Source organism: Trachurus japonicus, chromosome 24 (assembly GCF_045865225.1).
Source record: "Trachurus japonicus isolate A0001 chromosome 24, Traja_1.0".
NCBI lineage: Eukaryota > Metazoa > Chordata > Actinopteri > Carangiformes > Carangidae > Trachurus > Trachurus japonicus.
This window is the reverse complement of record NC_140930.1, coordinates 26,136,718-26,158,958: the sequence shown is the minus strand read 5'-3', so window position 1 is coordinate 26,158,958 and position 22,241 is coordinate 26,136,718. Positions and strand designations below refer to the sequence as shown.

Here is a 22,241-nt window from a genome sequence, read left to right as displayed (position 1 = left end):
CCTTCCTGCAGTGACTCAGTAATGGAAAGTGACTGGACTGGGCGGCCAGGCCAGAGCTAGCCAGTTAGCATGCTAATTTCAGTACAAGAAAATAAATTATAGTAATGGAAGGAAAATAAGAGAGAGACTTCTGACCTCGGGAGATATTTAGGCATTAAGTTTGAAACTGAACTCACTGGTTGAACACTGTCTGTTTAGAAACAACCAAATTTACAGATATCTCCTTTAATGATCACCTTTTAACAATCACAACTTAACTTTTTTGATCACTGGTGCTTAAATTAGTTAATATCTTTTTTTTTTAAACACATTGATAAATACCATTTGACCTCCCTGTGTTGACTCTGATCACAGTGATGTGTTCATACTGTGATATTGTGTGTTCCTACCGTCCCAGGCTCTCTGGAAGTGTGCCCTTCTCTGTCCCAGTGACAGATTTCCCCGTGTGAAGTATTTATCTAGCCGGAGGAAGTGCTGCCATCTGCTCTGCAGAGGGGTCCAGAGCTCCACATGCTACCATCACACACACAGCCAGACACACATGCACACACTTTTTCCTCCCTCAAGGACGCTCATGCATGTATTCAGATGTGTAAATTAAATCATGGAGGCAGTGTGCATTGTACTGAAAAAGCATTAAATGGAATGCAGAGATATAGCAGGCACGCATAGATTCATACAGTACATACGCCTTCATTGCAGATAGTGGATCGAATGCCTTAAATCTGCCCCCAAAATTCTATTATCAAGGATGGAGAGTGAGAAAACAATTGTGTTTTTTTCTGCTTACTCAATTTGTTGCACTCTCTCTCTGTCTTCCTTATCTATTTTCCACCTTGGACTTTGTGAATATTATACCTGTCATTAATCTCTTCAGTGCACTATCATTGCCTTTGGCTTCTTTAGCCTGTGCTCGCTCAAGTGTTCCAACATCGTTTGAAGGCAGAAGAATAAAATGCTAAATGAAATCAGACACATAACCAGAGTGGATGGTGGATAGCACACTCACACTGTGATCTAAGACAGGAAACGCTTTGTCAGGTTTGGTTCGTTGTTTGTATCCACTCTTGTCTTGCAATCCATCATTATAGTCAGAATTTATTCCAACTTCAGTTCCCTCTCACCTCAACAGATTTCTTGTCCAAGTTTCTCATTTTAAATGCAGCTTTTAATGCTTTCTTCTTTTCGGAGCCAACTTCCCCCTTCGGAGTAACGCCTGTAGGTTCTCACTCAAGTATACACCTCTATTCCCAGACATGTTAACACCCGTTTTCCCCTGTTTGACCTACGAATGTCTTGGGAAGTCTGGAAACTCTGTGTGATAGCGTGTGATACAGAGGTTAGGGCTCAGCCTGGCAAAGGCAGGTCCTGGTAGTCAGCAGGGAGTACGACGCTCAGTGCAACTGAGCTCAGATGTCACAGACAGCAGCCAGCGTTAATTAGTCCAGCAACTCTGCAGAGGGCGGCACCGCATTAATTAGCATAAAGTGGCCGGAGGGACCTGCTGCACCCGTCGAGCTTGCATCACTTAGCATATTTAGCATAACGTCGAGCAAGTGTGTGTGTATGTGTACGTGGGTGGAGGAGGTTCCAAGTGTTGCAGTTTTGCTTTGAGCACCTGCTATATGTGGTAGAAAATATAATCCATGCAGGTGTGGTTGTTATGAGCATGGTTATGGTCTATGATGTTATAAATCTCATATCTGGATGGTTGGAGATGTGAGCTTTTCATCCGTGTCTTATCACTTATTCAGGGTTATTCCCTTTCTGGAGCAAGTTCAGTTAGGAGACGAGCACAGTGATGGCAGCAAAGAGGCAAAGCTTAGCAGGAGTGACCTTGACAAACAATGAAAACAAGGAAAGAACAACGTCAAAGGCAGTTCAGCTTTTTCACATCACTGTCAGACATTATTTGAGCGTCAACAATGGCAGTTTTATAACCAAAGTCTGAAATGCAGGAAATACCATTTGTATTGTAACCTACCTTGGGGGAAACCTTGAGTATTAGTAATAAAGACTAATGATACTCTCAGTTAAACACCTACAATGTCAGAGACAGAAACACTGAGGCTTTATGGATTAACCATAAAAGCTTTCAGCAAACAGTGACTTAAGCTTTCTGCTAAATGAAACTAATGTAATCTCTGTGTCGCTTTAATTAGCGATTATGGGCATTTTTATAATGAAGGCTTTGAAAGCATCTGAACACAGTCTTCCAGCTGCTTATTTGAATGAACCTGCACAATGTGTACACAGTATGGCGGACACACAAACACACCGCACCCACTGTTTTCAAGCTGTTATTCATGTCACATATTTCATCCCGTAACCTTAGCGATGTGGTGTGTGTTTGTAAAGCGGAATACACGTAGCTGTGTGTACCAGCATATGCCATGTGTTTCATTTGTTGCACAAGGCTGGCAATATTGTTTGTTATTGTCGCCAAATCCTATGAAAAGATCAAAACCAACAGCATGTTTTTCCCAACTGGCAAAGCTTTACAACTTCCCACCCCTGTCTGTGAACTCAGTCCCAAAAACATCTGTATCAACCGATGACAGAGGAATGAATGAAAAATTAAAGAAAAAACATTCTTCTACTTTGACTCACTACTTCTCTGGCGCACGAGTCAAACAAAAGTAACTGCTGCACTGAGTGGAGACTATTTCTAGCGGCGGATTAACACACATTCTTTAATACATGTTAGTGAGTATTTATAGCAGCATGTTGCATGTGAGTTCAGCTCAAAATAAACAGTGAACATTGCCCATGTTCATTGTACTGAACAAACATGTCACGCGACAGTATGTGCGGCGTTTTGATGTGTGCGGGCGGCTCTGTGTCAACCCTCCCAGACAGTACTTGTTTGTCACATCAATTTATTGTTGTTTACTCTGTTTTTGGAGGGGGCTTGTTGACAACTGGAAAAATGTCACCAGATTTATCCTGTAATTCCTTAGGCACTGGACTGAAATATCAGGTTTGTGTGTGGTCCGTAGAAAGATGGAGGCCTCGGGGCGGTGTTTAGCTCAGCCCGCCCCATGTGTTGAGGCTATAGTCCTCACTGCAGGCAGCCCCGGTTCGAATCCCACGTCTAGCGGACCTATCCTGCGTGTCATTCCCCCTCTCTGCCTCCTGTTTCCTGTCTCTCTCTCAACTGTCCTGTCAATTAAAGGCGAAAAAGCCAAAAAAATATACAAAAAAAAAAGAAAAATGGAGGCCTCTTGAATAATGTGTGTGTGTGTGTGTGTGTGTGTGTGTGTGTGTGTGTGTGTGTTTGTCCATGCAGGTCAGATCTCGATGGAGGGCTTTGCCAGATACCTGAATGGAGAAGAGAACAGCATCATCCCCCCTGAGAAGCTGGACCAGAGTGAAGACATGACCCTTCCCCTCTCCCACTACTTCATCAACTCCTCACACAACACATACCTCACAGGTACGCACACACACACACACACACACACACGCATCCAGACACAAGTCAGAAAGCTGTAATGTATTTTAGCAGCTCTGTCTGGTTTGCACACTCCAGTTGATTTTATTCCTGACTGATTGCACACAGGCATTCTTTATTCCTCTACATGAGCAGATCACTCGTTCATTTAGAAATACAATTATGGCGGCACAAGTGAATACACCCACTTTCTACCTTGCAGGTCAGTCAATCAAATGCACCGATGCGTATCAGGCCTCCTTTCCGGCGTTACCTCTCAAGAGGTTATCCAATCAAGTCATGCCATGAGACGCAATTCATTGATATTCATGAGTTAAATATTTCTTTAGACTGGTAGTCACAGTAACTGGCTCTCGGCAGTGTGCGCACGCATAGCAGGCACAATACAGAGGCCATTTTCTCTTCAATGGATATTAGAATTCATCTATTCAAATCTATTCTGGGGGGAGCTGGAGAGCATTGAATCTTTCAAGTGGATCAAATTTCTCCAGCGATGTAAAAAATGGAATTTCTGTAATAGACCAGCCTCAGAGCCTGCGAAAATGAAGAAATGAGAAAAACAAACAACAGGTTCTTCCGTCTCCGCCCTCACACACGCTGTTTGTCTTTGACTACTTTCACAGTGACACATTGTGATTTTATAGTAGCAAAGAGAACTTCCAAAATGCAGTGCGGGTTTCTTTCCTGGCAGCATTTAACACTTCACAAGAAACATGATTAGGCCCATGCAACTTGTTCATTCGTCTTGATGTGTTTCCATCCTATTGATCTGTGGTCATTTAAAGCAATACTTTGTGCAATGCAACACATAATCCCATTTAGTAATGAAATTCTGTCACTAATGGCTTTGAATAAGGATGTCTGTTACACGAAGAGAAAAAAAGAGTGAGAGGAAAGATAAGAAAAGGAATGAAAAAAAGGTGACAACACAGATCTGCCTCTCATTTTGACACGGTTCCCCCCATGTAGCAGGCAAGCATGCTGCTAATGTGAAGAGATAATTGCTTTGCTAATGGTGACAGGGTGATGAGATTTGGCTGCTACAGATAACAACAGCTGAATTGTTTTGTACATGCAAACAAGTGATGTGGTTAACGAGCGCTGGAAAAGTGGAGGGACATGCTTTTGTATGCATCATTGTACCTCTGGGACCAATGTAACAATCACCTGTGTGTGTGTCTCTGTGTGTGTGTGGTGCAGCCGGTCAGCTTGCAGGGAACTCTTCAGTTGAGATGTACAAGCAGGTTCTCCTGTCAGGGTGCCGCTGCATTGAACTGGACTGCTGGAAGGGTCGCACCACAGAAGAAGAGCCTGTCATCACTCACGGCTTCACCATAACAACTGAAATCTCCTTCAAGGTACAGTAACACAAGGGGAGCAGAGTGGGAGCAAATGTAGACCTAAGTGGAGGAGTGGGGTATAAAGTGACAGACACATTCCTCCCTGAAAATGGATTTTAAAGAGGAACTAACCAGGATTTTCCTATGGCTATGCTACTTTTTTACCTTAATAAACTCTGGAGTAATTGTGATGGTTAAAGGGATAGTTCACCCAAAATTGAAATTTATCATTATCTACTCACCCTCATGTCGACTAAGGGCAGGGAGAAGTTTCAGAGTCCTCCGTGGCTTCTCTGAGTTACAGGGGGTCTCGGCGTAGCAGTGCATGTCCATATAACGGTTGCAATTGGATACCAACTGTCTTCGTAACAAAAAGACACACCAAAAAACATCCAAATACCTCCATGCTGCTCGTATGTAATGTCCGTCTTGTATTGAAGCCCCGAAATGCGAAATTGTCCCGAAAAAAATTAAATAAGTCTATATTTCAAGCTTGTTTTGTAGTGGAAGCTTCTCGAAGATCCTCTTCCTGGTTCATCAAATTTGGACGAACTGGGAAGAGGACAGACCCTGGTTCGTCCAAATTTGACGAACCGGGAAGAGGAGCTTCCACATGAGGGTGAGTAGATAATGAGTGAAATTTCAATTTTGGGTGAACTATCCCTTTAACTACAACTACTTGTGACTTGTTACAAGTGAGAATGGAGGCTCTCTGCCTTGCACCTGGCGTCTCATGACTGAATCCAACCTTGCAACATTACTGTAGTACCCAGTCTCTGCTGCACCACGACACAAACGCGCTCCATAATCCGCAATCTTTCATTTATGACAGTTAAGAGACTACACAAATATATGCATCATAACATCGTATATGTTATATCACGTTATCCACCGCTCCATGTTTTGATTTTTCGCCGGCTTCGTTAAAAACAAATGCACATGGCCGGGAGGATCGTAGCAAAACAGAGGAAAAGCTGGGGCGTCGCGTGGCGTAGTGGTTAGAGCGGGCACCCCATGTATAGAGGCACAGTCCTCGCTGCGGTCGGCCCCGGTTCGAGTCCCGCGTCGGGCGCCATTTGCTGCATGTCATCCCCCCTCTCTCTGCCTCCCCATTTCCTGTCTGTCTCAACTGTACTATCTATAAAGGCATAAAAGCCCAAAAAATATACTTTAAAAAAAAAAAAAAAACAGAGGAAAAGCAACAAGACTTGCATAGTTCCTCTTTAATGCATCTACAGACAGAAAGAGAAGCATTCTGGGTAAACAGACGTCATGGAAAGATTCACCTGGCTGGCTCAAAACCCACATCCAATGAGTTTTATTTACTCTAGTTTTTAGTTTGTTTGTTTTTTAGTTTCCATTCAAGCGTCTCATCTTCATTTCCTGTAGATTGTGTTTGATAAACATGGTTTTGCCTCCTGGGGCACAATTTATATGCAGGTGTGTCGGCAGCCACCGCGAACATCTTCAAAACTGCAACAGCCTCTGTATTTATGGATAAATATGGTTCAGTAGATTAGATGCATATGCACCATGGCTTTAAAGATCATATTCTTAAGATTTTAATCCTGGTTGATTTGATGACACCTGTACTGCTGTTAGTGGGAGCACAGCAAACAACTCTTCTGTCAGAAATCCAACATGAGAGCAACTGGTGTGTGTCTTTTCACTCCGTAGCGCACCTCATCCCCCCACCCCACCCAAAAAAACAAAAAAAATAACATTTTGTTTTAATAAAATGTCAAGCTGATTTCATGCGTCATATGACACAATTACGTAGTTTTCCACACAACAACAGGAAACAGTAGATGGTTACTATGCAGAGCAGTTGTAGGTGTGCTGCGTCCTGCTGTCTGAATCTCTTCATCTGACAGCGACGGTCGCTGCTTCTTCCTGCTTTATTGTTTCTCTGAAAAAAAATTTAACATTATCCACTGATGAAAAATGCTGAAAGGACTATAGAGACTTTTTTTCAGGCAATCATCAAGAGTGTTAACAAACACGTTCCCTGCATTTCATGCTTTTCCTATTTTATGATGTAAAGCAGCAGCAGTATGAAAGGCTGGGTTATATCCACTCTGTGTAAACAGATAAGAGGCTGTTATCAGTGGGATCAAACTGAGTTGTATTTCATGCACGCATCACTTCCTTGTAAATCCCTCATTCATATGTAGGCACTCGGGAATCACAAACAACCATCAAAAACTAGTGTAGAGAGTTAATTACTGAATGTTAATACACTCATGCTGACCATAAATAGAATAAAAAATGGGCTTGCTTTCATGAAAGGATAACAACTCCAATTGTAATAGTATTTTATACAATAGGGAGTGAAATTCACAACCAGAGAAGAATACAAATACAGAGCCAGACACAGAGGATAAAAGTAAGTATGGCGGAAAGCAGAGTCAGGGAAGCAGGGAAAACAAAAAGTGGGGCATGCACGTAGCAGATAACAAATCGTAAAGGACAGGGACACACTGAATGGCCCTAAAGAGAAGCACTGAGGGGCGCTTAATTGAAGCCTCCACAGATGAGAAGACAAAAAGAAAAACTGCCTACAGTATATGGAAGGAGGAGGGGGTGAAAATCTCGGGGCTGGGGAGAAAAATGAGGAAAGAGGTGGGTGGACTGATTGATAGAGGGAATTAAGATGTGACGAGAGTAACAGAAGAAGCAGGATAAGCTTAATGCAATTAGTCTGAGAGTGAAAGTTGTATATAAGAGTTGTGAAAGACAGAATGCAGAAGAGATGGAGAGGGTTGAGTTACAGACAAAGATTTTTATTGGAGGAGATGGAGCAAATGGAAATGAAAGCATTAACTGAGCTGACACCATCGTTAATGATGGTGTAATTGACTTAGACAATCAGTGGCTTGGAAATCCGATATCAGATTTTCAGACGTGTTTGCTGCAGTTGAGCAGCGACACCACATCATAGCTCAGCTCTCATCTCTGTGGAGACATCCACGCTGAAATTTGGGACGCGAACAAAAGGATTTTCTTTTGCATTAATATCCTAGAGGATTCACCAACATGTTGACAACCTGCACAGCTCCAGTACAGTGTAACACAAGAATCAACACCACACTGATTTTAAACTGATAGGTTCTACATTTCATACACTTCAGTACACAGACCATAATTCCATGTAGCCTAGAGGACGCCAGCCAGAGGATGTTGGATTTATAATGAGACTTCCTATCTTATCACTGTTGCTGTTGCTTTCTCCTACATGTATTCATTTCACCAGGTGTGGGCATGTTCTCTGTGGGACTCTCCCAGCCATTCTCTACACAGTCCTAACATTGTAAATATGCTACCGTATAAGAGCTGTGGGTTACTATGAAATGTTTTGTTTTGAGACTCCACAGAATATCATCACATTCACCAACAAGTTCATTACATCCCCCATTAACATAATGTTCTGCCACGTGTGTATTCAAAGTAAGAATTTCTATTTCTATTCTCCTTTCTGTTTTTAGGAGGTGATCGAGGCCATCGCAGAATGTGCCTTCAAGACCTCGCCCTTCCCTGTCATCCTGTCTTTTGAAAACCACGTTGACTCGTAAGTTCCCCCCATCATTCCATGTCACGGGTGCAAAAGCTGCGTGGTTGATGCTGGTTTTATCAATGAGCATCATCTGTCAGCTGAAGGTTTAATGTCGATTTGAACAATTGGCCGTTTGGTGTGTTGCCTGTGTAAACTCCTGCACCGATTCACAGAGAACGTTCTCATCGGTGGGTTTGGCTTTTAATGGCTCCTGCGGGAGCTTCATAACAACAACATACATATTCATGTATATTGATATTTTGTAGAGAAATTATATTGTGTGTGTATGTGTGTGTGTGTGTGTGTGTGTGGTGACTCCCAGACCGAAGCAGCAGGCTAAGATGGCAGAGTACTGCCGGTCAATATTTGGAGACGCATTACTGACAGAGCCTCTGGAGAAATATCCTGTGAGTACATAAGATGCTTATACACACAAACACGTGCATGTGCTCACATTCATGACTGTGTGCTGTCTGTCTCTCAGTGTTTTTATCACACACGCACATACATACAACATGGCCAGCAGCGAGGGATTCACCACATATTATCGTGTCCTTGAACGCTGCTTCCTAGCATGTTACCTCTGTATATGTTCACTGGTGAGACAGCAAGTCTTGACTTACTGCACACTCACTGTTACATAGACGCACGCAAACTGTATAATATAATTGATTTGCTCACACACACATGGCTATTTCACCGTGTTTATACCTCTTTTTACTCTCTCCCCACTGTGTCTTTCTCACTCCCAGCCACATATCGACATGCCCTCTAGCACCTGGCAAAATGTGTTGTCTCTGTGTTTCCTCTTCCTGTCACTCCAGGCGCTGCTAAATGGCCTCCTAGACTTTATCTCCCTCCTTCACTCTCTCCCTCTTTCTGGTTTTCATTCTTGTTTTCAATCACAGACGCACACATACCTCTGGCTATCCGTGTGCTACGGAAGCCGACTTCTAATGATTCATCCCACGGTCATTTTTTATTTCACCTCTCTGTTACCACAGGAGAGACTGCAAATGACAGCCATGTCAGATTAAATGGAAGTGTTTTACACTGTAATCTAAACATGGCTTTTCTTGGCAGAGCTTTATCTGTCTCTTCTCTGTTGCCATAGCTACCAGTCGAAAGCTTGCTTTGTCCCTTTGTGGCCAAACTCTTTTTTTTTTTTATCCCAAAGGCGTCTTTGTGAGTAATGACGCAGGCAGTTGTCGCACGCTCTCTCGCACAGACACGTCACGGTGTCTGCTGCACATACGGCCTTCCACCCGTGTGTACTTATAGCACTTTTTCCTTGTGTCGTTCTCCGGGGATGGGACTTGTCCCTGTTGGTATAACACTAAAGAGCAGCTAAAGTTCCCCAGCAGTCAGATGCAGCATTATCTCACACAAGCAGGGAGCTCCTTCAGCACTGCTGCCTGCCAAAGACACAGCCCGCTGAGAATTACACCCTTCTGACTGGATTTGACATTGAAGTATTATCAGGGAGAAACCCTTGGAATTGAGAGGCAAAGGGAAGGAGAAGGAGAGAGATAGAGGGAAAGAAGTGAGAAGTTCGAGAGAGAGTGAAAGTGCCAGAAAGTGCCAGTGAGGAATCAGATTTCTACCACTGAGCATGTAATAACTGGGAAAGGTGAGTGCAATGACAACCACTCCCCTCTGGCATTGTGTATACAGCGTGTCGAATGGGATATCAGCTCCATAAGTCCATAGGGTCAGGAGCAGATAGGCTAATATAGCTAGATTGGTTCCAGCTGAGCTGAGGCTGAGAATAAAGAGGATTACGGATTCCTCAGAAACTCAAGTACTTCCTGTATCTCCTCTCCACCAAACTGTCATTTCAGTCAAACAGGAGAGAGAGGTGACAGTGTCTCCTTTTTCAATTAAGCTCAGAACAGTCTGCTCTTTCAGGAAAAAAAATTAGCTGAAATTACCTAAAAATTGGATTTGCAGTGAATGTGTTATGTTGTTGGTTATATGGCTCTTGTCATTGCATTCATTATGCTGATCAGGGCTTATTGCCAAAACATTTTCATTATAACTGCTGACAAAATACAAAATGTGTTGAATGGAAACTGTTTTGTTGCTGTCAGTCTTATTGAGGCTCACTTTGAAACTGTGGACAGAGCAGAACTGTGAAGTGTCCTCACACTGATGAAAGGCAACGCGGGGCTGAGAGTAATGTGAGCAGAGAATAGTAAGCATAAATTGCTGGAGCCTACAAAGCATTCACAACAACATACACTTTTTTTTTCTCAAACACTTGACAGTCATTACCTTCTGTGATTGTCTATACCAAACATGCGGCATCTCTCCTCCTCTGCCACTTGTATTTCAGCGTATTATTATATAGACAAGAATACACACACTGTACCAGTCAACGTAAAACCATTGAACACAAATGAAGCTACAAAATACATTTTTAAATCACATACCTTCACCAAAGGAAAGGTCCACATCTCCTTTTCTAAAATGGGCTTGACATCGTTTTACCAATTGAAGTCAGATCATCTGAATAAGACGCTGCACAGACACACACACCTGAAAATGTAGTTGAATTTGAAGGAAAGGAACTACTCAGATGTTTTACTCACTGTACAGTAAATGCCTGTATACCGGTGTAAAAGTGCTATTTTACAATACAAGTAGCCTAATAGTACTAAATATATCAAAAGTTGAAGTAATGAAAACGATTCCTATGTTCATTAGGAAGTGTGTGTTTTATTAATAATTCACTATGACTAATGTATTCATATGTAAGCATCATCTTACTGTTGTACGTCTAACTACTTTACACACTGGTAGTTTCAACCATTAACAATGTGCAGTACCATTTTAATATGAAATTGATTATCATAAAACCCTAATATACAGTGTAACCAATTACTAAAGCTGTAACATCATTGTAGTTTATTAAACATCACTTTCAAACAGCATTCCCCTCTATAGCGGAGTAGATGTATGATATAGAGCCAAATTGAAATACGGTAAAGTATCATTTTCACTAAATTGAGTGAATGTTTATGTGTTGAGTAAATAAAAGGTTCATGGATTCGGGGGAAACAGAATTCTTCCAAGTAAATTGTAGCTCAAACATCTTTAGTGCTGTGCCAGATCCAGCGCTGAACTGGTTTCAATGGAACCGTGTGATTGAAGCCAAAGCAAAGAGGACGTCTAATCTTTATTTTATCACTTTCCAACAACAGCAGTAGGAAGGTGTTGTTGGAAGAGTGTGGCAGTTGGGAAAGTAGGTTATTCGCTGGAAAGCCTTGGTTTTAGTTTGGTGTATGAATCACTGTTTTCTTGCTCTCGAAAGAAGCCGGATAAAAGTTTTCACATTTTTAAGTCTGGCTGTGTGTATCGCTGATAAGTTGTAAAGACCATGGTTGTGTGTGTCTTCAGCATCACTGCTGATTTCTTGATAATACATTATTAATACCTCTAAACACTGTGATCCAAAAGCAGTGTACCCCATAAATAAATCAGAGATCTGCCTACTTCCAGCCAGCTCCCTTGAGAGGGTGTGTGTTTGTGTTTAATGCTCAGTTTCCCTCCTGGAAGCTTCTTTTAGTGTTGAAAGTGTAAACTTTGGAGTTGTTACATCAACAGACTTTGTAATGCTCAGTGCCGATCCTTGCGGTCACTAACATGCTCAACTCAGCAGAATCTTACGCAGTGAATTTTGAACAGAGCAAGATTTTTTTTTTTTTTTAATCCACCATAAATTTACATGTAAATGCCTCACTCCAGTTAACAACTTCTGCATTTTCATCCTGTAATTATCTCATTTGTTTGCAAACTGTTGTGAGATATGGCCATAATACATACAGTAATAGAGCCGTCTGTATCCATACAGCAACACGTTGGATTTTCCTAATGCTCCTCTGATTCTTGTCATATCACTCAGTCATTCAAGAGGATATCACAATATTCTGTATATTTTGTCATTCTGTGTGTCTTGTTTCTTTCTTTATTAATTCCCATCACCCTGCTGTGATTTTCATGGCCTCTCTGTCTCCATCTCTCTCGACGCCCTGTCCAGTTGGAGTCTGGCGTGCCGCTGCCCAGCCCCATGGAGCTGATGGGGAAAATCTTAGTGAAGAACAAAAAGAAGCACCACAAAGCAGACGGAAGCACCAAGAAGAAACTGTCGGAGCAGGTTTCTAACACCTACAGCGACTCCTCCAGCGTGTGTGAGCCCTCCTCGCCGAGTGCAGGTACGGCCCTCCTTTTAAACACACAAGCACACACACACGCTCGCTTCCCGAATCCCAGAGCCATCCAGCCGCACTGGGACGGCTGAGTTATGACGTTTCAGAAGTTAAATGTAGTCTAACTGTCTGGGTCCATCTGTGCTATGGATCGACACCTCTGTGCTGTCCAGAAACTGAATCACTGGAGCGAAACACGGCTATTGTTTATCATTTATCATTTTCATGAGCCTCTCCATCAGCTGAAGGTATTATTGGCTGTTGGATACACTCCCTGTCAGGCATATACACTGCTAGTCACCAGTGGGTCTTAAACACTGGCCAGCAGTAACCTTCAGTGTGTGTGTGTTCTTACAGCTGTTGTACATTACACTGTAATTCTAGTGAACTTTCATATATCTCAATTTATGGATTTTCTATATTTTCACAGCTGCTCTTTGGTTTGATTTCCCTAATCATTCATATCTGCCCTGAAGATGGTTACACTTCACATGTATCACTTACACATGTGTGTTCTCACTTTTATATATAGGGCCTATTATATTATATTCTAGCCTTTTACTTGCAGTATATCATTCATTTGTAAATTACAACAGACATACCAATCAGTCGCCACTACTGAGCAGCAGGCTTCATCGTTACACTAACACACACTGCCCCCTGGTGGAAGAGAATACACATCACAAGTGTTTGACTGTTGCGCAGCAGTCAATAAGTAACTGGTGTGAACATTTTCAGCTGGTTCATCTGTGCTGACAAGTCATGAGACAATGTTAACACTATTGCACTTCAATTATTTATGCTACTCCGAAAGCATAAGTTTATTTATCTGTTGTTTGTGTTTTTCTGGATTTTGATATTTCTTGTTTGATTTTACTTCACATTTCTGCCATGCAGAGCTGCCAAACTGTTTTTCATTGTTTTTAACAATGACAATGAATTTCTGATCTAAATCTAATCTAGATGACTGATCAGTGTTAGGGTGTTGGTTTGAGGTGACATTGCCACTGGTGAGTCCATGGCACTTCAAACAAACACTATTTATTTACATAATACTTAGTTATATCAACCTACTGTAACAGATAACATGATAAAGAAACTGTGTCCAAAATGTCTGTCTTAGTAATGCAGTTAAGAGGAAAATCATTTCAATTTAAAGTCATCAAGACGTGTGACACCTGCAATGTTAATACAATAAGAAAATTTGATATTAATTATCACCATTGAATTGAAATGTACATTCCTAAGCATTATACTGGAGGTTTAGTAGTTCTTAGTGTCCTTAGTGTCTGTGGAGCTTCCTCTGCAGAAGTCATGGGCAGCCTCCATATGGCCTGAAAGCTCAGAAAGCACAAACTGATCTTGCTGCCGCTCACAACACATATCCCCATTCCCTATCCACCTTATCTGTTTTTTTGCGGGGTTCGAGAGTAAGAGGATACTGTTTAGAGAGATTTTAAAATGAAAATCAAATTGAAACTGTAGACATGGGGGAGACAAAAATAGCAATATGAAAAGAGAGGACATGCGTTCTCCTGTCTCCAGCAGAAATTACACCATTGATGTGGCTGCTCTGTAATACAGCACAAAGCGTTTTATTGTCATTTATCCTCTGATAGTACCTGGTTGAGAAGAAAAGTAAGTGATGACATATTATTCTGCAAAACAGTAGACTAATCACTACGTCACCACCACATCAAATGAAGCCTTTTCACATGTATACACTGTTGACCTTGGATTATTGTAGAATGTCATTTGTTGTTGATAAGTTTGTTTTTTCCTGCGCAGGTTCGACCAAAGAGGAGATGGCAGATTCCTCTCAGCCATCAGAGGGAGCTGAGCTCAGCCTGAGGCCGCAGGGCAGAAAGTCTATCGGTGAGTCACACATAGCACATGACCTCAGACTCAGAGGCAAACCTTTACCAGAGCTCTCATTAGCCTGCTGCAGAAGCTATAGGTCAGTTCCACCATTACAACGTTCAAATTAATTTCCTCAGTCAGCGTGACCTCAGATTCAGCGGTAAATCTTAGCAGATCTCTCATTATGTGGGCACAGAGGCTGTGTCAGCCCCACCAAAACAATATTAAAATTAATTTCCTCGGTGGATAAGCTGTGTGGGTTCGGCTGTCGGCGTGAGCCTTGTTTGTGTCTCTGCTTTAAGTGTAATTGAGGAAACTGATCCTAGATCAAGACTAATTTAAAGGCCATTAGCTTTCAACATTTTGCGTTGAGTTTGTGGGAAATGTCAATTACATTTACACACATTTAACTTTGGTTTGTTTTAGCTCTGATCTATTGTGATTATCTCTGACCAAATCTGCGGCTCATGTTTCAGGTGAGGTGGAGGCAGAGAGCGAAGATGACGATGACGATGATGACGACTGTAAAAAGGGCTCAATGGATGAGGTGTGTATCTCACAAGTCATACTTGGTATCTGTTTAATACTTGAAATGATGGAGATTTACAACTTACAGTATGTGCATGTCATGTCCTAACACTGCTGCCTGGTGAACATATTATTCCCACTGATGTGCAATCAAAGTTCTTCTCGTAGTTTTTAAGGACCTTCTGTTTAAAGACTGTTCTGAAATGAATTTAAACGTGTTGTCGTTTGGTGTGTGTTTTCTCATACAGGGTACTGCAGGCAGCGAGGCGTTTGCAACAGAGGAAATGTCCAACCTGGTCATCTACATCCAACCAGTCAAGTTCAACAGCTTTGAGGGGTCTAAAAGTACATACAAACTATTTTAAGATATTAGACTAGCATAATTATGTTTCCTGAATACTCTACTCACTAATGTCTCAATGCATGGCTATAGTTTTGGAATGAACTGGTTACATTTATTAGGGGTTGTACAAGCCATAATTCACTCTGGCCCTCTCACACACATATTTTCTCCGTTCACATTCATATATTTTCACTCTCATATTTATCTATTTGGACACATACATCCATACACTTTGCTCTCATGCACATGCAATCAATTTTAATACTACCGGTATTTAATAGTATACTAAGTAATATATGTATGTAAAAGAAAAATGTGTGGGAGAGTGAAAATATATGTATACTGTAGGAGTATAGTGGAACACATACATGCATGAATGTGTGAGTGAAAATATGTAAATATGAGAGTGAAAATGTATGTACAGTATGTGAAAGGAGAATGTACAGAATCTCCCAAAAGTGAGAACAACCCGCACATTTCAGCAACCATTTTATTATATCTTCTCAAAGGATAATACTATAGACATGGAACTTAGATATAACATATACTCAGTGTACAGCTTGTATAGCAGTATAGATTTACTATTCAGCTGAAATAACTCAATACAGCCATTATTGTCTAAATGGCTGGCAACACAAGTGAGTACCCATCACAGTGAACATACAGACCGACTTGATGCGTTGTGTGCAGTCAGTGGTCTGAGCACTGACAGGCTGACCTCCCGCTTCTTCAACCTCTGCACCAATGCTGGCAGCACTCAGGTGTCTGTTTTTTGAATCCAGCTTTCTGGATATGATGCAGAGCACGAGGACTCAACTCCTTTGGTCTGTGGCCCCGGCGAGAAAATGCTGTATGACCTTGGCCACCGTGCTGCAGTTCAGTTTAAGGGTGTTAGCGATCTTGTTATAGCCTAGGCTGTCTTCATGGAGAGCAACAACTCTACTGTATTTCCCCGATCCTCGGAGAGTTCTTTGCCCTGAGGTGCCATGTTGAACATCCAGTGGTCAGTATGAGAAAATTGTACCTCCAGAATTATTTATTTATTTATTTATTTTATTTATTTTCTTAACAGAAGCTCTTACAGCATGTTTCTGGTGCATACAGTATTTCATGTTCAGGTCGTGACAATGAGATACTGTAAGTCATTATAGAATGGACATACATAATTGTATCAACTCACAGACAGGATCTTTGCACATCACAAGAAAAAAAATAAAATTAAAAATTAAAATGAATAAAACTAAAATATTACATTAGCTTTTTCCATCCAACCACCACCCTCCTCTCTCTTATATCTCTTTCCTATTTCTTTCCCTTTCATTTATGTACCTACACAGTCTATAGTATACATACACCCATGTTGCATGTTTGGTATCCCTCTGGGTCTACTCACTTGTGTTGCCAGCTATTTAGACAATAATGGCTGTGTGTTGAGTCATTTTTGTGGGATACTACTATACAAGCTGCACACTGACCACTCTAAAGTATATCCAAGTTTCATTTCTATAGTATTGTTCCTTGAGAAGTTATAATAAAGTAGTTGCTGAAATGTGATTTGTACAGTATACTCACTTTTGTGAGATACTGTATGTGTAAGAGGGCCAGAATGAATTATGGCCTGTACAGCCCCTCATACATTTGAAGCACTTTCGTCAAAGGTTTCTAACAGCAGTGATGAATTTAGACTTAGATTTTTCAGTCGTTCCAGTGACCATTACATAATTCTGATTCATGTATCACTACGTCTGCCTGCAGAGATCAATCGCAGCTTCCAGATGTCGTCCTTCGTAGAGACCAAAGCTTTGGAGCAACTGACCAAATCTCCTGTAGAGTTTGTGGAGTATCCTTTTCAGTTTTACTGAGGCAGTGCATCATACTATTTAATAATAATTCACAATCACTGAAGCTGATTTGGGTTTATAAATGTTTAGTTTATGTTCCTCCAGCCTCCCTTTTCCCTATGGATGTAACTTCTGATGGATACAGCATTATTATTCTCCTTATTGTGTCTTCTCATTATCTTGTTCAGTACAACAAAAAGATAATACAATATGCAGATCGCTGTTTGTAATTTATGAACAGTGAGTCCTATTTTGCGGCCTTGCAGTAGCAGTAAACAGAGCAGAAATGGCTGTAGCTGCTGCACCACCAGCTTTATTTTCTGATGCAGGTCATGCAGTCTCAACCTTAACACAACTCTGTTCAGATACAACAAGCTGCAGCTGAGCAGGATCTACCCTAAAGGAACTCGCGTGGATTCGTCCAACTACAACCCTCAGCTCTTCTGGAACGCCGGCTGTCAGCTGGTGGCTCTCAATTTCCAAACCATTGGTGAGGAACAAGTTTTTTTTTCTCCTTGTCTAAATCGGTTATTTCTCTCACACTGTTGAGCGGTTCTTAGTTTGCATGTTAGATTTTTACTGTTGAGTGTTGTTGTTTGATGCAAATAAACTGTGGTGGTTCTGTCCTCGCTCCACAGACTTGTCCATGCAGCTGAACCTGGGCATGTACGAGTACAACGGGAAGTGTGGCTACAGGCTCAAACCAGAGTTTATGAGACGGCCCGACAAACACTTTGACCCTTTTACTGAAAGCACCGTGGATGGGATCGTAGCCAACACGCTATCTGTGAAGGTGTGGGTTTGTTTGTGTTGGTCATTTTGTGTTTGTGCAGCTCTGTCTGTGTGTTTGAGCATATTTTTCTTTCTCTCCTGCCTCTGTCTTTCTTTCTTTCCTCCTCCTTCCTTCCTTCCAGATCATCTCAGGCCAGTTCCTGTCAGATAAGAAAGTTGGCACGTACGTGGAGATCGACATGTTTGGCTTACCAGTGGATACCAAGAGGAAAGCTTTCAAGACAAAGACATCTCAGGGCAACGCCATCAACCCTGTCTGGGAAGAGGAGGCCATTGTCTTCAAGAAGGTGAGACGACGTGATCACATTTCTATTTAAACAACCAACGCTGGTGGAACTAAAGGTTCAGTCAATTTTGCTTGCCAAGTATGACACACTGTATACAGAAATGTTTGAGCAACATTTATAATGATGAATAATGAATACGTTTTTGAGTGACTTGGTTGTGATATTTGCACTAAAGGTGATTAATATGTGCATATGTTCCATTCCCTCAGGTCGTCCTGCCAACACTGGCTTCCATAAGGATAGCTGTGTTTGAAGAAGGAGGGAAGTTCATCGGCCACCGCATCATTCCTGTATCAGCCATCCGTCCTGGTGCGTTTAGTTTTCACACTCTCACCGCCTCTATCTACATTTGTTCTGAAAGTTTCTTTAAACATGCAAAGTAAATAGAGAGAAGTGTCTGTATATATAATATCATTATATTATATTGAAGGTATGATAACAGATGAAAACTGGAGCTAGGCTCCAATAAACAATCGCAGTATACTGTATGTAAGATATCTTATTAGCCGGAGGATGAAATGTTTGCATGAGTTATGGTTCTACACAAGATGAATTGGATGCTTTGTTTGTAGGTTTGTTTTGTAAATGATTATTTTTGTACTGATAAACATTAATCTGACTCAAACTCTGCAGGTTATCACTACATCAGCCTGAGGAATGAGAAGAACCAGTCTCTGATGCTGCCTGCTCTGTTTGTCTATGTAGAAGTAAAGGATTATGTTCCTGACACATTTGCAGGTAAGTCCCACAAATATATGTGAACCAGAAATCAAACACAGTCATTTCAAAGTCATGCCAAGTGTTTGTCTTCTCCCTATTCCTCAGACGTCATCGAAGCCTTGTCCAACCCCATCCGCTATGTCAACCTGATGGAGCAGAGAGCCAATCAGCTGGCTGCTCTCACTTTGGAGGAGGGAGGAGAGGAAGAGGGTGACAAGGAGGTGTGTGTTTATACTACTTCCTCCAACACTCGGACAGAGACAGGCTCATTTGTCTCTGTTGCTGATTAATATGAGTGGTCCCTTGGCCAGCTGGCTGCTCCTCTCCCTGTGAGGAACTAACTGGTTTAGAAATTCAGAACATATGGTCGGGAAATGAGAAGATGCAGAGAGAAGTGGAGTTCCTTTTCTTTTATAACACTACAAAGTACTTGAAAGCCAGAGCACTGCAGTGGATTATGACTTACAGCTTGTTTCCAGCGCAGAACCCCACAGATATTATCAACACTCTTTGTTTGGGATTTTTTTTGTCATTCCCAGTTCCTCTATGATAAACTGTGCTGCAATCACAGCTGTAGCAGCATTACTGCTGCATGTCATCCAGTCTCTTCCACCTGCAGGCTCCAGCACTCTGTTTCCTCAGGGGGGAGATATGTCACCATGATTCTGTGTGCTTTCATTATTGTGCTTTAAAATATACAGTAAGCTAGTAAGGAGTGACAGGTTTAATCACCACTAAATGAAGTGCCACTGACTGAAACCAGGCTGTTACCGATAAGATTTTATATGGATGCATCATGTCTCCATGTCACAGTTTTACCATGTTGATTTGACCAAATCAAATTTATGTTCAACAACTGACAACCAGTGTGTAAGAATAGACACTTTGATTTAGTAGAGCAGAAATAACAATTCCCCACTTGAGTTCTGTGGCTGCAAGACTATTTTGACTGCGACACGTAGAAGTTCAGCAACTGGTCTTCCCCCTTTTTGTTACTTCTAAGCTGTGGTAAGTGCTACTGCAGTAATGCTGCAATATATCTTTTAACAATTTATAAACTGTCCTCTGGAGAAACAGTTTGCTCAGAAAAATGAAACCACAGAAAATTGTAAGTACACGCTGCAGCTCCTCTCATCCTTACACAGCATTTTACCATCTTTCAGATCACTGCTAGGCTTTAACTTTACTGTTTGTGTCATATCACCTGAATCCACCTCGCGTCTAGATTCAGCAGCAGCAGTTTCCGGCAGCAGGGTCCAAAAAGTCACCTATAAACAACAGTGCCTGCACTAGCATCAAAAACTAGGCAAGGTTAGCGTCTAGCTGGTGTATATGTAGTGATGTATAGCTCACATATCTCACAGGGGCTGAAGGAAATCAGGCAACAGCTTGCCAACACAGTAGCTTATCAAGACATTATCAAAAAAAGAAAACATGAGATGACAGTTTACGTTTAGAAACTACTTTTCACAATAAAAGCACAAACCTACTAACAATCTGTAAACTGGAAAATGCAAACTTTATAAATCTAAACTAGAGTTGGCAGTGACCTTTAACGTTAGAACAGGCTTCATTATGAACAAAAACTAAATGCCAAGCAGCTTTAACAAGTCATGGCTGCTCAAGAGAATGCGACCTGTTTTGTTCCATAGAAAGATTTAACTGCTGACATCTCACACTAATGGGCCATCACACAGCATTAGAGTAAAAGCTGCAGGAACTGAATTTGTTAACTTGTAAATGGGGCATTAAGAGCAAAGTAGCAGCGGTCTTTGTAAATGGTGTTTGTCATTTTAAATGGACTTGATGGAGAATCCAAGTCGCCATGGATTAATGTAGGTGGAGTGCAACAGGAGATGATATCTGAGGAGAGACGTGAACGATTTCCAGGACTGCAGTCAGGATACATTCATGGTGAGAGGCAAGGCAGGACACGGGGTTATCTGAGGTTATTAGAAAAGGGGGACTGGCACGGAGGGTTGTTCCTGAGGGGCTTCTTTTATCTGATTTGCCGGTTGATATGATTTCCCACAGAGAGCAGTTTCATGCTGTGGCCATGGCAACAGTCGCCAAAAGAGGTAGAGCACCGGGAAGGCAGGAGCACAGTGTGGGGAGATGAATGTAGAGACAGCAGGGGGAGAAAGGAGAAGATCTTTACTAGCGTGACTAGAACAGAGATTATTTAAAATTGTATTAACCTTTCCAAGATAAGAGCATATAGTTGGAGATCCAGCCGGGGCCTAGGGGAAATTAAGATCTGCTGAGCCTCGGCACAGGAAGCAATGCTGAGAGTGGGTTACCAAAGCTATGTCTACAAACTGTCGCGCAGGACACAGGTACAGCAAAGAAGAAAACAATGGAAAACAAATACTACTCAGGAAAAATCTGTATAATGACTGTATTGATGCTCACTGATGGAGGAGATACTCTGAGAACCACTGACACTCAAAGAAAACTTCAACTTACTCCATTGGATAAACTGTCATTTGGTTTTAAATATTGATCTGCAACTGAATACCTTTGTCAGTGGTGAGCAGCGTACTCGTCTTTATCGACTGATAATTACATTTTTGATGTAAATGTTGAGGCTTTCATGTGATGGACAGGTGGAGGCAGGGAGCGAAGCCCCCTCAGAATCTAAGGTGGACCAGAGGGTGGTGCTGCCTGCAGAGAACGGACTGACCCACACGCCCATTATCACCCCGAAACCCCCCTCGCTGGTCGGCCAGACGCAGTCTGCAGGTGCTCTACACACAACCAGCCTCCACATCCCATCTCCACATGGTCAATATCTACAATTTCACACAAACTTAATTGTGTCTAGGTACATAAACAGGGAGATGTGTGTTGGTTTTACCTCATCTTGACATTATGTTTACTTAAGGTTATATGAATTTGATTTAAAATAAATATGCCTTTATTCATTGATTACAGAAAGCAGTATGTTTATAGATATGAAAGTCATGATTAGGGATAAAAAGCACAAGTCAAAGTATTTAAGTCTGGCTTTAAGGTAATTTTGTATGTATACAGTACTATGCAAAAGTTTCAGGCACTATAAGTAAAGTGAAGATGCTTTCAAATATAATGCCATGAGAAGTCTTTGTTTATCGATAAACTTCATACAAGTTCATTCAACAGAAGAAACCTAAGTCAGATCATTATGTGGTTCTCCTCCACACACTTACACACAGTTTTCCCAGGTACTGGACAGGCAGGTTGTTGAAGCATCTTGGAGAAGTTCTCATAGTTCTTGTGTGGACTGAGGCTGTCTCAGTGTCTTCTGTCTCTTCATGTAGTCCCAGACTGAGGACT

General features: G+C 41.6%; 1 protein-coding gene across 3 annotated transcripts in view; it reads left to right on the top strand.

Moving 5' to 3' along the window:
* plcb1l (phospholipase C beta 1-like) overlaps window positions 1-22,241 on the top strand; it is a 122,659-nt gene that overhangs the window by 80,404 nt on the left and 20,014 nt on the right. For all 3 annotated transcript variants that reach the window (XR_015035230.1, XM_085770998.1, XM_085770999.1), the window contains exons 10-25: window positions 3,290-3,436; window positions 4,655-4,812; window positions 8,280-8,362; window positions 8,670-8,754; window positions 12,387-12,561; window positions 14,344-14,430; window positions 14,892-14,962; window positions 15,192-15,288; window positions 17,042-17,126; window positions 17,493-17,617; window positions 17,766-17,920; window positions 18,042-18,206; window positions 18,416-18,515; window positions 18,840-18,944; window positions 19,032-19,147; window positions 21,533-21,668. Coding sequence is in view for 2 of the 3 variants with exons in the window: in XM_085770998.1 (XP_085627124.1) it covers window positions 3,290-3,436; window positions 4,655-4,812; window positions 8,280-8,362; window positions 8,670-8,754; window positions 12,387-12,561; window positions 14,344-14,430; window positions 14,892-14,962; window positions 15,192-15,288; window positions 17,042-17,126; window positions 17,493-17,617; window positions 17,766-17,920; window positions 18,042-18,206; window positions 18,416-18,515; window positions 18,840-18,944; window positions 19,032-19,147; window positions 21,533-21,668 (1,890 nt within the window). In the remaining variant the exon portion in view is untranslated. The remainder of the gene's footprint in view (window positions 1-3,289; window positions 3,437-4,654; window positions 4,813-8,279; window positions 8,363-8,669; window positions 8,755-12,386; window positions 12,562-14,343; window positions 14,431-14,891; window positions 14,963-15,191; window positions 15,289-17,041; window positions 17,127-17,492; window positions 17,618-17,765; window positions 17,921-18,041; window positions 18,207-18,415; window positions 18,516-18,839; window positions 18,945-19,031; window positions 19,148-21,532; window positions 21,669-22,241) is intronic.